The following is a 17,379-nucleotide window of genomic DNA, read 5'->3' as shown; positions in this document are numbered from 1 at the left end:
TTACGCAAATGACCTCACTCACACTGGTATACACATTTACAAACAATACTCTGCTCATGAATTCACTTGCATCCGTATTAGTTTCAAAGCTAGAGAAACTCATGCCTAGCTTTGCAAGTAAACAGACAAGCAGAAAGATGTGTATACACTTGCAAATCCACTTACTCAGGTAATAAACTACAGACAGATGTATACCTAGATGCACAAACATACACACATACATGAACCAGGCATAAACAGACATATCCTAACACCAGTCCACACATGCACACATGAGCACACACACATATATGCTTTTTTTGTTGTTCTAGATACGCAAGCACAAATATACCCATACTCTGACACACACACCCATACTCTGACACACACATTCATTCATGCACACAGAGTCTGTTCACACAATAAGACTGATAGTTCTTCAATATGTCTGATTTCCTTCTCTCAACAGTTGGACGTTTGGAGATCACTGCCAAGATGTTGGACTCTTTAAGCCGCCATATAACCAGTCCTTCCTCGTTCCCAACATTGGCATCCATCAGGTTGTGATTGAGCACAATGTAACACATGTCTATCAAGAACCAGGTAAGACCACATGTACTGTCACCTATCCTGGCTGCACTGCTGTTTTTTTTTAATTATTGAAAGGCATTGTAATGGTTTCCATAATTCTTTAATGTCATAACATAGTGCAGGCAAATCCATTGGTCACATCATTCTACAACAAAGAATAATGCGTAAAATCTCTTCATAATCATTGTTCTTTGTAAGAGATTACAGATTGTATCCTAATATTTCATATAGCCAATATCATGGAAATCTATTATCAGCCATAATCCTCAACCAGAGCACTTCTGTCTTCAACTCATCATGAGTATGCACAAACCTCTACACATTATATTTTTTTTCTCAAATCATCTAGGTCATTACATTCAATATATAAATGCAAAAGGCTTTCAACTAATTCCCTTGTTTTACACAATCAACAGAATGTATATTGTACATGAGTCTTACTATGTCATCCTATGATTCCTCTACTTTTGTGCCGATTAAGACAAAACTTTAAGAATTATCATTGTGTATCTCTATAAATGAACACAGCCAGATATAAGACCAGTCTGTGCTCAAATGGTAGGATTTTTTCACAGGTTGTGCACTTTTGCCAAAGACTGGCTTGTACATTTTGATGATCCCGTGATTTCACTGCTGATTTTATCATCTCTTTGGTAGGTACATCTGGGCATTCATAGGATAACATGAGCTTAAGAGGCAACGGACAGCTAATTCATTGTTTGTTAAAAGCATTATGAAAAGTAGACCTTGATTTACTGAGTTCTACCGACATAAGCTGTATAAATGATGTATCTCAGTTGATTAAATATCAGTTACAAAGTCAAGGTCCTCGATTTGGCCTGATTGGTCACAACACAATGCCAAATTCAGTATAAAGAATTTCTGTCAAGGTACTCTGACTCAGACTAAGTGCATGTCTTCAAAGGTTAGCTTCAAGTTTTCTTAGCCATGAAATATCCTTGTTGGAACACAGTTCATCCCCAAATAATACAATCTAAGTCAGCTTTGTTTTGAAAGCCATTAGCAGGGATGGAATGGAATATCCCCAGAGTTGTTTAAGCAAAAGTGAGTTTGTTCTGCTTTTATGATATGTACTATTGGATTATCAACTGTCACTTTATTATTAAAGTAAATGCCCAGATATTTAAACATGTTACCACCTCCATGTCAGGACCAGTTATATATGTGTTTGCAGTGTTTCTGAGAGAATTCCATGATCTTAGTCTTAATGGTGTTGATCTCAAGATCATTGTTATCTGTACATTTGCAAACTGTAATTCATATAATATCCTTTGCAGGTCCTATCTATGATGTATCTAACATGTATAACTATCAGGTTAAGCTAGCCAATGTTGAAACTTGCCATCAAATTTCCAAATAAATTTGCTTTCTGGACTTAGTTATTCAGCCAGATCTAGATCAAAAAGCACAGGGGCCAGGAGGCATCCCTGCTTCAAGCACCTATGTGTTGTAACGTCACCTGACAAAACCCTGTTGTTCCCAAGACAGACTTGAACAATCTTTTGATCAGAGAGTGAGATTAGGACACTTCAAAATGCTGGTTCCATGCCCCACTTATCAACTTTAGTTTCAATTTTGACCTATTGACTTGAGTCAAAAGCTGCGAAAAAGACAATAAAAGCAGCCAATAATGAACGGTGCTTAGATTTTATGGCATGGTTGGCGATAAGAGCGAAAGCCATTGCATTGACATGTGTAGACACGATGGGTCTACAGCTGGTCTTCTCAATGGTTAGGATCCTCTTGGCATCAATCCAATTATTGATTGCTTTAACTAGATGTTCAGAAAAGAGTTGAGATGAAAACCCTAATCTATCTAGGCAATTAATCCAGCACGTTGGGGTCTCCCCCCCCCCTTTCTTAAAGATGGGTATCAGGGTACTTCCCTTCCATGAAGCCAGTCGTAGGCCTATTTTACTAACTGCCATGAAGGTATTGTAAGAAACTCATGGTGGCCACAGTAAAGACAGACACAAGTGATCACAGTTCAAGGGTGTTTATTAAACTGTATAAATGGTTGATAAAAACGCCTAATTGATTGATTGATTGATTGATATTTTATTTCTATCGCGCTCGTACACAAGTGTTTCAGAGCGTGACAAGGCAAGGGAGAGGAACAGGGGAGAACAAAACAGCGATCTTACTAGGCCCAGTGAAATTGAAAACGCGCAAGTGCATGGTAGAGGGAGAGGGGAAAAGTGCATGGAAGGAGGGAGAAGGGGAAAGTGCGAAGCAGAGGAGAAACAGACAAATAACAATAAATAGATGATAAAGGCAACAAACAGTGGTAATGCAGCCAGCAATTTGCAAGTGCTAGGTTTAAGGCAGCAGACAGGGTAGGGCTGATAAGTGCAGGAAGAAAAAGGGGGGCTGTATGGGTACAGATACAGACCCCAGTGCAAGGGGTGGCACGGAGGCAGTGCGGGAGGGTGGCAGGGTGAGCAGGTACCTGGGCCCGGAGGACAGAGGGTGGCCAGGTGCGCAGTGCCAAGAGAGAACAGATCAGCAGGGGAGAGGGGGAGCGAAGGCAGAAGAAAAGAGGAAGGTCTTGAGGTGCTTCCGGAATCTAAACCTAAAGCTAAGATGGGAGCAAGATACAACCATCAAATGATAATAAGGCAGTCCTAGTAGCATCTTGTCAAATAAAAAGGGCCTATACTAAAAAACCTATTGCCAATCCTTACCACTAAGTTACAAAAGAGTGTGGGATAATGTTCATCAGAAAAGAAAGAAGTGTTCACAAAATGATAAGTCACGATGGTATGGCTGGGTCTCCCTTCCCCATGTTTTAAGCACGGGACAAGGCGGAACTCCTGGGCAGAGCACACTCCTGGGCCTCTCCAGCACGAGACTCACCATTCCATTCAACGATACCAGAACCTTCAGGGGCCAAGTCTCTTTTCTACAAAGTCTCTTGCCTTAGAAGGCATGCTGGATCAAAACAACAAACAAACAAACAAACAAAAGTTACTTCGGTGGTCTTTCACCTTTGGCGATTACTCTTCGCCCCTAGGATCTCCCTCCGCCAGGCTTGGATCCTCCTTGCAACGTGGGCCTACCTCCGTTGGGTTCACCACGACCTTGTTTAACACAGTTAGTTCATGAGTTTTTACCACAGTTCATGCTTTGCTTTATTTCATCAGAAAGCGAGGTATCCCTTCCGCGGTTTCTTTCGGCCACCCTCTGTCGGGTTCACACTTGCCTTAGCTCACAATACGTGGGCCTCCCTCTGTCGGGTTCACTACGGCCTTTCACTCTCAATCTTAACAAAATACTCTTGGGTGTTTCATGCCTCACCCGATTCGCAGGCATCCCTCAACAGGGTTCTCATTTGCCAATTAACAGTCTTCTTTGCTTTTATCTCGATGCAGGATTTACTTCTCTTAGCTTTTCCCTCGCGATCCCTCTGTCGGGTTCACATAGCCATTTTAACACAATGTTCACTTTACTTTTCTAATGCAGTTCAGGATTTACCCATCTCATCAAAAGCAGGGTTCCCTTCCCCTAGTTTTCTTTAGGCATAGGCAATAGGTCAAAGACTTTCGATTGTACAAGGGATTTGACGTGACCCTTGTAGGACCACTCTGACACCTCACGCCGCCCTTTCCTAGGGCCTTCTGGTGCTTGCAGTTACAACACAACACATAAATAGGGGCCAGCGAGAGTCCTCTGAATGAGCACTCCTGCAGCACCTGACCACTCTGCAGCTGTCCCTTCTCTGGGTTTTCCCAAAAGTTCAAACGCACACAAGTTCTTTGTTCCCAAGTTCCTTGCGTTCATATAATGTTGCCACTTGCAACCTTGGGCTCAACACAGTTTGGTTTGCTACAAGCTTCCTCCGACTAACCAGTTGTACTGAACCCGTTGACTTATCCTGCTTCTGGAGACAAGGATAGTACCACGGTAGCCAGTGTGCCTCCCCGCCTGTTGTATAAACGCAGGAGGCCCGAGTGTACCATTGACACCTGTCACACCACACACCAGCTGTACTTCCTAGTCTTGTGGTTCCCTTTTCGGAAGCTTCGTGTGTCATAGTTGAAAAGGGCAAGGGCAGTCCCCCCTTCATCATCGCTCCAGGTCTCGCTGCCTTTCTCCTCCGTTTGAACTGCCGGTCTGGTGTAGCTATTTCCTTGTGCGTTCGGCCTTGCTTGTAATGTGCTCTTGTGCTCCGAATTTTATCCCTGTGGGGAAAAGAAAGGGCCATCAGCTGTGTGTGCTTATTGTCGATTGTCTGACTCTGCCTGACCCGTGTTTTTGGACATGTCAGGTAAACGGCTCTGGTGTAAGTCTGTTATCTGTCACGGTGTAAGAAAGTGTTTGTCGTAAAAGGGGAGGGGATAGAACTTCTAAATATCCTACAGGTTAGGGTGGGGAAAAGGTGTTGTGAGGAAGGGGGTACTGCGTCTCCCTGTCGGTGTCCCACTTCCACTTCCCGAAGTCCCCCTCCAGGTGATCCTCCCCAGTGGTCCACCCCCAGGAACTGGATCCAATAAGGATGGCTGTGTACTACCCACCTAGATGACAGATCCCCAGGGACTAGTAAGTGAGACAACTGCAGGTTTCTCACAGTATGATGAAATAAGGTTACCCAGACCGCTGGAGCTAATTTAATAATAGGATTAGATAAGCCGTCTGGTTCAGGCGCTCGATATAGTTTCATTTTATATAAAATTACATTTTCCCTTTTGAAAGAGCAGCCAACTTAAGTATGTTCTTCTGCAATTCAAGTTGATTTTTAGTGTTCTATGTTGCTCCAGAAAGATTAACTATGTACGCTTTCCAATTTTGCTCTGCTGTTTCCTAACATCTAGACTAAGCTCTAGCAGTTGTTTTGTTGCTCATTGATTGCAACTATACATTTGACAACCAAATCTTTGAAGCTTGCGCATTCATGTGAATAATTTCAGTTTTTCTGTTTGACTGATAAGAAAGCTCTCCTGGCTTAACTTATTTTATTTGCTTAGACAAATGTGTAACCTATACTGGGGCATCAACCAGGCATCTAACCAAACCAAAGGCCGATTCAAGATCTTACACAAGGTAACTGAACTAGATATATATAACATAGTTCCCAATCTTTCACCTTAACGCTGAAAAGACGTTGTTTACTTCTTCATATCTTACATCAATCCAGAAAGTCCAAAAGGTATCTCCACTCAAAACAATGCCCCCCACGGAAGCTCCAGGCATCCTTGGCATCCTTATATTTCACAGACATCAGAAAAGGCTTTGCAACATTGGGAAGAAGATCAAAGCTTCCAACCAACCAGTGGAACCATTGAAGCAACATTCATCAAAGAATGTATCTTCACCATTACTCCTGACATCTTGGATGCTTTGACTGTGTCTATGTTACTAGGCTGATTGCCAGTAGAAGTGGTACAAGCCATTATAATCTGCTTACTGAGTAAGCCATCTGCAGACCTCAAGGACTTGGGGTAACTACTATCCAGCATCCAAGCTCCCTTTTATTAGTAAAATCCTAAAAGGAAAGAGTGGCAAAGGACCAACAGAACACACAATACCGAAATATAGTGCAACACCTTTATTTTAAAAACAACAGAGTTGGTGGGATGAACTCCTATAGGCGGTAGGGGTTTCACCTAAAACTCAAAACGGAAGAGCTATTTCCAAAAGTGGATAAGACTCGTGTGGGATTTGCCAGGTACTGGGCGCTATAGAATATAGGAATGCAGAGGTTAGTTATAACCTGGAAGAGATGTGACTGCTGCACCTACGTACAGCGCAGGAGAATCCCAACCTGCCCTAATGTGAGGAACTGGATGTTTTGTAACGAGTGTGCGCTGTCACTACTATTGAGTAAAACAGTATTACAGTCAAGCCTAATTTCTATTTGTAAAGAAAGTGCCAATATGATACCCTTGTAGGGTGACTTATTTAATTATGCACAAAAAATATTTCAAAAATCCATTCAGAAAACCAATGTGCACATAAAGTATTTCAAAAGCCCATTCAAACAGCCAGTATTTCAAAAGTCCATTCAAAGAGCCAACACGTGTTTCGACCCGCTTGGTTCCTTTTCAAGGCTGGGCCTATGTAGTGCAAAATAATACAAAACGTTTGTGCCTGTGCCAAATAAGTAGTGTTGCCAGATTCTTAAGTCATCGGCCAACAGGTATTGCCATACAGTAGTTAAGCCTGTCGTAAACCAAAGGTGTTCATTCCTCTCCTCAAACTTGTTGCTTCACCAATGTCCTTATACTTGCACGCTGAGAGCGAAAATATCAGATCAAAAGAACTATTTGGATTTACAAGGGCTTAGAGCTCACAAGATAACAATACCTTGTGGATCTGAAAAGATCCGGCAGTTAAAAGAAGACATGTACCAATCCAAAGAGTTCTTTTGATCTGATATTTTCTCCCTCAGGTGCAAGTATTAAGGACATTGGTGAAGCAACAAGTTTGAGGAGAGGAATGAACACCTCTGGTACACGACAGGCTTAACTACTGTATGGCATACCTGTTGGCCGATTACTTACGAATCAGGCAACACTACTTCTCCAGCATTGGATCTCTCATGGATTCACATGCTTAGAATATTCCCCATCGCCAGGCTGGGAATCCTCTGTAAATTATATAGACCTTTTCCATAGGAAAATTTCGACACTTTTGTGTCCTATCTATGTCGTTTTGGGCCGCGTACGCCTGCGCCACTAGAACGTAGGCTCCCTCAGATTTCAACCATCTTCCAAAGTAGTGGGATAACCTCGAGTATTTACTATTTTGAAGGGATTGTGTCCTCCGACGTATTCCTTATCTTTAATAATACGTTTCCAGCTTGCTGGCCTCAGAATTTTTTTCTGTAGAGGGTGCTGCGCGTCAACGCCCGCCGAGTCGATGTCCCTCGACGGCCACCGTATCAGCGCCGACGTCACCAGGCCCATAAATAGCCACGCGCGGCGTCCGTTGCTCAGTTCTGTTTTTCCGCGCTTCGTGGGGCCTCGGAACATCGTTGCTCAGTTCAGTCAGATGATCTAATACTACATCTACTCGAATATACCAACTTGTTCTCGATGGCATCTTCATCGGAACCGACAACGCCGCGATCCGGCTTCAAAAAATGTTGAGACTGCGGTAAAAAAAGTCGATAACGGATCCACACAGCATCTGCTTGTGGTGCTTGGGAGCTGAGCACCATTGTTCGGAGTGTGAGGACTGCATGTCCATGACGGCGAAAGCCTTGAACGAGCGCAAGGGGAAGCTTGAGAGAGGTAAGTCAGTCAAAACCTCCTCGAAAGTTTCTTCGGCTGAGTCGAGGCATTCGTCTCCTCGCCGTCGAAAACATTCCCATTCTAGATCTCGAAGTAGCTCCCACCATTCGTCGAGATCAAGACACTCAAAGAAGAGACGTCGAAGACCCCCTTCCTCGTCGTCTTCTGTTTCCCCAGAAAGGGTCTCCTGCCCCACAAAACACAGCTCTCAGGCTGAGTGGGAGGAATTCAGGAAGAAAATGTTAAGCGTCTTCGAGAAAGCGGCCTCGACCCCCTCAAAGACATCTGAGGGTGATAGCCCGGGTGAAAAACCCAAAAAATCAAAACGCCGCAAGTCGCAGCACCCGGCGAAACATTCCACCCGAGTGCACCACGGGCCATCGGGTAAGAAGGCACCGTCTTCGTCGCCGTCATCGAAGATCCCTTCGACGCATGGATCAGCGCCATCAACGCCGTTGTCGAAGGGTTCTTCGACGCATCGGTCGATCGACTCGACGCCGACATCGACGCTGATGAAAGAGAAGACCACGGCTACTCCACAGCCATCGGTGATTCCAAGAGCCTCCGGCACGACGCCGAGACCGTCGTCGATATCCTCGAGTAGGATCCCGATCCTCTCGAGTTCTTCGAGGCTTCTTCCGGTTTCTCAACGCCGTTCTCACCGCCTTCGAAGCCTCTCACATCGGCGTCGTCGACATCGACGTTTTCTCGCCCAATAATGACGAGTTTGGCTCCTTCTGCCTTAGAAATGGGTTTTATATCATTTCAGAGGTCAGAGTACCCTGGATTATGTTCAATTTATGAAGAAGGGGAAGATTCTGACCAGGAAACCTTTGGGTTGCAGAGGACGACACTACATGTTTCAGAGGATTTCACCTCTGAGGAAAGAAGGTTGAAAGACCTACAGGAGTCATTACATGAGGCAAGTGGGCTGGACACTTCCCCAGAAGTGGATTTTGTTAAGCCAGACCCAGGGGAACATGCCGAAACACCCTATAGAACCCTGATGGCAAGAATTATTGAATTCATGGGTTGGTCTGCGCCTTCGCCTGTTTTTCAACAGGATGACCTGACAGACATATTAGACAAAGGTCCACAGGAGCATCCTGTGGTCCCCTTCCATATAGCCTTACGAAGAAAGATTGCATCTAACTGGGAAACTCCTGAAGTTATCCCTGCTGTCAATAAAAGATTATCAGCCAAGTATAGGGTAGCTGCAACTGACCCTGAATACTTATCGAAACACCCGACTCCAGAGAGCCTGTTGGTCCAAGCGGCAACTTCATCAAGCAGCAGGACCGCTTACCCTACTGTCCCACAGGATAGAGATGACAAGAGATACGATTCTATGGCAAAGAAAGTCTTCTCTGCTTGTAGTATGGCGTTGAAGTCCATCAACGCCACCTGTACGCTCGCCAGGTTCAGTCACACACTGTGGGAGTGTGCTTCATCAGCGGCTGACTGCATACCCGAAGGAGAGGAAAAGGAAGCCTTCCTTAACATTATTAAAGATGGCAAAGATGCCATGTGCGAGTCACTTCAAACTGGCATCGATTCCGCTGACAGTATCAGCAGGGCCATGGCGGCAAGTACAACAATCCGCAGGCATGCGTGGTTGCGAAAGTCTGGCTTTGCTCCAGATGTACAGGCCAGACTTTTGAATATGCCCTTTGACGCCTCTACATTATTCGGAAAAAAGGCTGATGACAGTCTGGAAAAGTTGCAGACATCTAAAGCAGCAGCACAATCTTTAGGAGCTGCTATCCGCCAAACTCCTTTTCGCCCCTCAGCAACCTCTGGGAGAGGAAAGTCCTTTTGCTATTATTCCGCATTCGGGAAAGGCAGAGGACAGCCGGCTCAAAGAGGCCAAAGGAGATCCACCCGAGGTGGACGGGTCAAAAGTACTAAGGCCGCAGCAGCAGGGGCCTCTTTACCTTCGGCATCTGCATCAGCCGTCCCCAAACCACTCTGAGGTCTTTCCACACAAGACACCTGTAGGGGGCAGGTTAACTCACCATCTGACAGAATGGCAGGCTATTACGTCAGATGTTTGGGCATTGGAGACAGTTGCCCAGGGTTACTGCCTACCCTTTCTACACATCCCTCAGAGTCATCCACCGGGGAACAGCTCTCTAAAAGTTCCAGATCCGCTCCTCTTGCGGGAAATTATAGACCTGCTGGAGAAAGGTGCCATAGAACCGGTACCTGTAGCGGACAGGAACAAGGGCTGGTACTCCCCCTACTTTCTCATACCAAAGAAGGACGGAGGACTGAGACCCATCCTGGACTTACGAGAATTGAACAAGTTCCTCAGGAAGGACAAGTTCAAGATGGTAACTCTCTCTCAGATCCTTCAGGCCCTCCAGCTCCAGGACTGGCTGGTATCTCTGGACCTTCAGGATGCTTATTTCCATGTGCCAATCCATCTCAAACACAGGAAATACACAGCAATTGGCGACTCTCATTATCAATTTCAAGTTCTGCCATTTGGGCTGACCTCCGCCCCAAGGGTCTTCACCAAGATAATGTCGGTAGTGGCTGCGAGTCTAAGGAGGGAAGGGATCCACGTCTACCCCTACCTGGCGATTGGCTGAACAGGGCTGTATCTTCGGAACAAGCTCAGACCCAGCTACATTATGTCTGCCACTTCCTTCACAAACTGGGCTTCTCCCTCAATTTAAAGAAGTCACAGATGATACCATCACAGAGACTCCAGTTCATTGGAGCGGTCCTGGACACTTCCCTGGGAAAAGCCTCGCCACCAGAGGTGAGGGCTCAAGATATTCTGCAAATGGTCAACAAGTTTCAAAATGCCCAACGTCTCCCAGCCTTCGACTTTTTGAGGTTGCTAGGCCTCATGGCATCGTGTATCTTCCTTGTGCCAGAGGCTCGCTTGAGAATGAGATCTCTTCATTGGGCACTGAGAACTCAGTGGTTGCAATTCTCAGGGAGAATGACAGATCTCCTCCGGATTCTGGACAAGGTAGCCCGTGACCTTCAATGGTGGGCCTATCCAGAGAACTGTTTTGGCAACCATGGCCGGAGATAACAGTAGTCACAGACGCCTCACTCACGGGGTGGGGAGCCCATGCCAACGACTTGACCATCAGCGGTCGTTGTTCTCCATCGGAGTCCAGACTACACATCAACCTATTGGAGCTGAGAGCGATCAGACTAGCGCTGAAAGCTTTCCTGCCATCAGTACAGGGGAGAAATGTCCTAATAATGACGGACAACACGGTGGCCATGCACTACCTCAACAAAAGAGGAGGCGTAGGGTCACTGCCATTGTGCAGAGAGGCAATGCAGCTCTGGTTTTGGGCAATTCAGGAAGGAATCTCTCTATCGGCAGTCCACCTAGCCGGAGAGAAGAACTTGACAGCGGACGCTCTGAGCAGGCAGAGCACAGTCTCCCACGAGTGGGAGCTAGCTCAGGAAGTCCTGCAAGAGATCTTCGCCCTTTGGGGAACCCCTCAGGTGAATCTGTTCGCCACAAGCACCAACAGGAAGTGCGATCTGTTCTGTTCAAGGGAATTTCCCCCGAGAGGAGGTCTAGGAGACGCGTTCGTAGTGGACTGGGAGTTTCCACTCCTTTACGCGTTTCCACCAGTCCCTGTTATTCCTCAAATGATCAGGAGGTTGAGAAGATTCCGGAAAACCATGATCCTAATTGCCCCGGACTGGGCCAGGAGAACGTGGTACCCGGGCCTTCTAGATATGTCCATCTGCCCTCCAATCCGTCTTCCACTCAAAGAGAATCTTCTCTCGCAGAAGGGAGGTCAGGTTCTCCATCCAGACATCAGAACCCTCAACCTTCACGCTTGGCTTCTGAAAGGGTCAGGTACAAGGATTGGGATCTCCCTGATGACGTCATGGAGGTGTTGCTTTCGTCCAGAAGGCCAGCAACAAAGTCTTTATACCGCTGCCGTTGGAACAAATTTTGCAGCTGGTGTAGAGAAGAGAATATCGACCCTTTTTCATGTGGTACACCAACGGTGTTATCGTTTCTACTCTACTTGGCAAACTCAGGCCTTCAAGTTGGCACTGTAAAAGGCTATCTCGCAGCGCTTTCAATCTTTAAGCGCACTGCGGAGGAACCATCGTATTTAAAACTACCTCTAGTGATACAATTTCTCAAGGGATTAACTAATGTTTATCCTCCAAAACCATTCCAAATTCCCTTATGGGACATAAATGTAATCTTAAACTTCCTAATGGGCACTCCATTCGAACCACTTCACTCTTGTTCGCTGAGATTTCTCACGATTAAAACTGTTCTATTGGTAGCACTAACATCTGCTAGGAGGGTGAGCGAGCTACAAGCTCTCTCCTGTAAACCCCCACATACAATTTTCCACAAGGACAAAGTTGTCCTACAGGTGAAGCCTAATTTCCTCCCAAAGGTGGTTTCTGAATTTCAAATTACTCAGAAGATTACCTTACCTTCGTTCTACCCTCCTCCCCATCCGGGGAAAGACGAAGAAAGACTACATAGGCTGGACCCAAGGCGAGCTCTAAGCTTTTACATCAGCAGAATGGCTAGGATCAGGCAAGCAGACCAACTGTTTGTAGAATACTCAGGTCATAAGTTGGGATTACCCATAACAAAACAAACCATTTCCAGGTGGATTATTTTGGCCATTCTGGAATGTTACAAACTGGCAGGGAAAGAGCCACCCCAAAATCTTAGGGCTCATTCAACCAGGGGTATCGCAGCCTCTTCGGCCCTCCAAAGAGGGGTACCAGTCAGAGACATATGTGTGGCTGCCACATGGTCGTCCGCACATACATTCACAAAATTGTACAACCTGGATTCCTCCACTAGTCAAGAGACCAGATTTGGCAAAGCCGTATTACATTCGGTCCATCCCTAAAGGGATACATGACATTCTTCCTCCCACCTCCAATTACATGCCACTGCTATGGGAGTCTATCAAAGATAAGGAATACGTCGGAGGACACAATCCCTTCGAAGAACAAGTTACTTCTTATCTTGTAACGTTCTTTCGATGGGATGTTCCTCCGACGTATTCCTTATCGCCCCTCCCATCCATCCCCGCAGTAATACTTCCCTTGTGGTTGCAGTTTACGCTCCTTCAAGGTCAATAACCAATTCAGGCATGACTTTTCTTATGCTACAAAACGGAACTGAGCAACGGACGCCGCGCGTGGCTATTTATGGGCATGGTGACGTTGGCGCTGATACGGTGGCCGTCGAGGGACATCGACTCGGCGGACGTCGACGCGCAGAGCCCTCTACAGAAAACATTTCCGAGGCCAGCAAGCTGGAAACGTATTATCAAAGATAAGGAATACGTCGGAGGAACATCCCATCGAAAGAACGTTACAAGGTAAGAAGTAACTTGTTCTTTTGCTAGGTTGTGCGTATTTCTTCTTTGACTTCCTTCGAAAATGTCTGGAAAGGCATTGTTTCGTCCGTGTGCTACATGCGGTCTTAAGAATGTATATGAAGGTGATGGGCATATGGACTGTATTTACTGTCTTCACCCTCATCATTCGGCTGACACGTGTGAGATCCGTCAAGGCTTCTCCCAGAAGACCCTGAAGGACCGAAACAGACGCCTGGTAACTTGGCTCAATGACGGGGCGGGTGCGTACCCTGCATCGGAGGTAGGCTCTACTGCCTCGAGATCTAAATCTCTGGTGCCCCCTCGTCGCTCTGCGTCGGCAGAGCCTCCAGCGAAGAAACCACGTTCATCGGAAAAACGCCCCTCTGATAAACATCCTGCGAGGGACTCTTCGTAAAAGAAAACGTCATCTTCTTCCTCCTCATCAAAAAAGGAGAGAAAAGATCTATTTAAATCCTCCTCGGGAGACCGCCATGGCTCTACCTCGAGTCGAGTGTCGTCGACCCACAAGTCGAGTTCAAAACCGGCGAGTACGCCCCAAGGCTCTGCGCCAAAAACTTTGTCGTTGACGACGGCCAGATGGTCAACGTCTTCTTTGCCATCTGCGCCTGCTCTTCCCACGATCACTTCGGCGGGTCAAATAGCGGTTATGGAGAAAATGTCGTCGTCGACGGTGGCACCTTCGGTGGGTTGGCAACCAGAGGTTTTCGACCCGACTTGCCTGAGGCCTTGTTGCAACCAGAAGCGGCCTTCTCCATCTCGTCGGTGGAGGATGACCGTGGTCCGGTCTTACAGCCAACCGATCTGGGGTTACATGCGACCAGTTCGGTGGCGCTCCCGAGTGGAAGTGCCATCCCAGCCGCCTCTTCCTTGCTGAATCCCCAGATAGTACTGTTTTCTCTTCGATCATATGGGCAAGAGAAGAAAATCAATGTTTGCTATACCCATTTTGGACCATGTCTGGCAAGAGGGGTTGAGGACCATGCGTCATCCTTTCTCGGAACCGGCGATAAAAGGTCGGTTAGAAAAGAAATTCAAGGCTCCGGAGTCAACTCCCAAGTGTTTGACGTCTCAACCTTCGCCGGATTCGGTGGTGTCCACTGCTGCGGCCAGAAAAGCGAGGCCGCAACACAAATGCACAACCCCGCCGGACAACAAGGCCAGGAGACAAGATGCGTTTGGAAAGAAGGTATTGTCAGTCGGTGCGACTACAGTAAAAGCAGCCAACTCCATGGCCATTATGGCGAGATATGATAGAGATGTGACATCGTTTGGCTCCTAACTTGGACAATCTGCCAGAGGAACACAGGAAGTCCGCTATGCTGCTAGTACGTGAAGAGGAAGAGGCTTCCAATCATTCCATAAATATCGCTGTCGACCTGGCAGAGGCTGGTTTTAAACAAATCAATAATGGCGTAGTGTTAAGAAGGCAAGCCTGGCTTAAGTGCACGACTTTTAAACCGGAGGTGCAATACAAGGTGCTGGACATGCCATGCGAAGGGGAACAACTGTTTGGCGAGAAAGTGGATGAGGCCTTGAAGGGCATGAAAGAAGACTCTGACACTGCTCGTTCACTCTGAGCCCTCCAGAGTGGCAGAAATGTTCGTACCTTTCATCCTTTCAGAGGAGCATAGGGAAACTCCCGGTTTGGATCACCTAGAGACCGAGGTTTCAGTAGACCCTCCTACTCTTCCCAAGGCTACAGACGAGCAGCCCAAGCTACTCGTAGAGGCAGAGATTATCAGTCCTCAAGAAGGAGAGGCTCCTACTCATCGTCTGCGAAGGATCGACAGGCAAAAACCCAGCAATGACAAGTTTCAAGACGTCCTGGGAGGCAGAGTGTCTCGTCACGTCGACGAGTGGGAGTGCATAACAACGGACCAATGGGTTTTGGACACGATACATCTGGGTCACTCCCTACAGTTCAAGGGCAAGCCACCACACATTCCACCAGTGTTCTCGCCACAATCCTATATTCAGATACTGATGCAGGAAGTGACGCTTATGCTGCAGAAAGGGGCTATAGAACTGGACCCGGTGGCAGAAAGAGGAAAGGGAGTGTACTCCTGTCACTTTGTGGTCAAGAAACCCAATGGAAAATGGCGTCCCATTCTAGATCTGCGGGCTCTCAACAAGAATCTAAAGTTCAAAATGCTTACACTGCAAGAGGTTGTCCGATCGATACAACCGGGAGATTTTCTGTTGTCGCTAGACCTTCAAGACGCATACTTTCATATCCCGATGCGTCGACGACACAAAAGATTTCTGCGGTTCATCGTCGGACGAACCCACTATCAGTTCAAGGTCCTCCCATTCGGACTAAAGCCGTCTCCCAGGACGTTCACAAAATGTTTGGCTCCAGTGGCAGCTTGGTTAAGGAAGGAAGGTCATCATGTGTACCCATATCTGGATGATTGGTTAGTAAGGGGATTATCTCCGGAAAGGGCACGGGAGAGTCTGAATGCCACAAAGTCTCTCCTACAGCGTTTGGGCTTCGCAATAAACTTCGAAAAGTCCTCCTTAATGCCATCAAAGACCTTGGTCTGTCTGGGGGCGGAGTTCCCCAGTCAGGATTGATAAAACCATCCGTCGAAAGAGTTATGAAACTACGACACAAAGCATCGGATTGGAAAGTCAACACCAGAGTGTCAGTAAGAAGGTACATGTCCCTGAAGAGGACCATGGCGTCCTGTATACCCTTAATCAACAATTGTCGTCTCTTCACGAGGCCCATTCAGGAATTCTTGACGGATCGATGGACACAGAGTCAAGGGCTTTGGTCAGATACATTGACCATCAACAGCAAGCTCATGCAGGCACTTCAGTGGTGGAGAATCTCCAAAGATCTAACAAAAGGAATGCCCTTACTGGAACCTATGTTCCAGATGACAGTGGTGACAGATGCTTCTCTGACTGGATGGGGAGCTCATCTGGATTCCCTACAAGTTCAAGGTCGGTGGTCATCGGAGGAGTCCAGCCTTCACATCAACGTGCTGGAGTTAAGGGCAGTGCGTTGGGCCCTGAAATCCTTTCTACCACGCATAAAGGGATCCATTGTACGGATAATGACAGACAACACGACAACAATGTTTTACCTAAGAAAACAGGGAGGTACTCGCTCCAGGACTCTGTCGACCGAAGCCCAGGAGATCTGGCATTGGGCCCTCCGCCAAAAGATGTATCTATTGGCGTTCCACTTACCAGGAGTAGAAATGTGCAAGCAGACTCTCTCAGCAGAGAGATGAATCGACTACACGAATGGAAATTGAATGACCAACAACTACACCGTGTCTTAGAAAAGTGGTGTCGTCCGGCCCTAGATCTCTTTGCGACGAGAGAGAACAGGAAATGCTCACAATACGCGAGCAGGTGGCCACAGCAAGACCCACTGGGGGAAGCGTTCTCCTTCCCGTGGACGGACAAGTTTTTGTATGCGTTCCCCCCGTTTCCACTCATACGTCGGACGTTTCATTGGTTCCACAGATAACCATATCGGGGGATCCTGGTGGCCCCGTACTGGGCGAGACAAGTGTGGTTCTCCGATCTACTCCATCTTTCAGCAGCGGAACCAATGAGGTTCCAGAGGATCTCGAACCTTCTGTCTCAGGACAAAGGGGCGGATTGGCATCACAACCCGGACAGCCTCAGTCTGACAGCATGGCTCCTGATTTCTCCGAGTTTGGTACGTTAGCAATTCCATCGGACTGTCGTCGCATTTTGCAAGCTGCAAGGGCGCCATCCACAAACGCTTTGTATACATACAAATGGAAGAGATTCTGCATATGGTGCGGGGATCAGCCAGGTTTACATCCACTTAACATCACACCGGAGCAGCTTCTACCATACTTGCTACTCCTGGCTCAAAAAGGTTTGTCTTTTTCATCGATAAAAGTGCATCTGGCTGCCATTTCGAGATTTACTCGGAAGAGACATTCAACTCCATTGTTTAGTGACCGGTTGAATAAACATTTCATGAAAGGATTGTTCCGAACATTTCCTCCAACGAAGAAGTTTCCTCCGATCTGGAGTCTTAACCTGGTTCTAGCAGCGCTAATGAAGGCTCCTTTTGAGCCGATGTCATCTTCGTCATTGAAATTCTTATTGTGGAAATTGGCTTTTCTGGTGGCTATTACTTCGGCTCGACGTGTGTCAGAAATACAAGCATTAGTGATCGATCCACCATACTT

The 17,379-nt window shown here is 46.8% G+C and overlaps 1 protein-coding gene across 1 annotated transcript in view; it reads left to right on the top strand.

Annotated features, from left to right (window-relative positions):
• Positions 1 to 17,379, top strand: part of PKD1 (polycystin 1, transient receptor potential channel interacting) — a 1,742,473-nt gene that overhangs the window by 525,994 nt on the left and 1,199,100 nt on the right. The window contains exon 14 of the mRNA XM_069647332.1: positions 449 to 582. Coding sequence (XP_069503433.1) covers positions 449 to 582 — 134 coding nt within the window. The remainder of the gene's footprint in view (positions 1 to 448; positions 583 to 17,379) is intronic.

Source organism: Ambystoma mexicanum, chromosome 2q (genome assembly GCF_040938575.1).
Source record: "Ambystoma mexicanum isolate Mex_15411 chromosome 2q, UKY_AmexF1_1, whole genome shotgun sequence".
NCBI classification, from domain to species: Eukaryota; Metazoa; Chordata; class Amphibia; order Caudata; family Ambystomatidae; genus Ambystoma; species Ambystoma mexicanum.
This window is presented reverse-complemented; position numbering and strand designations above follow the sequence as displayed.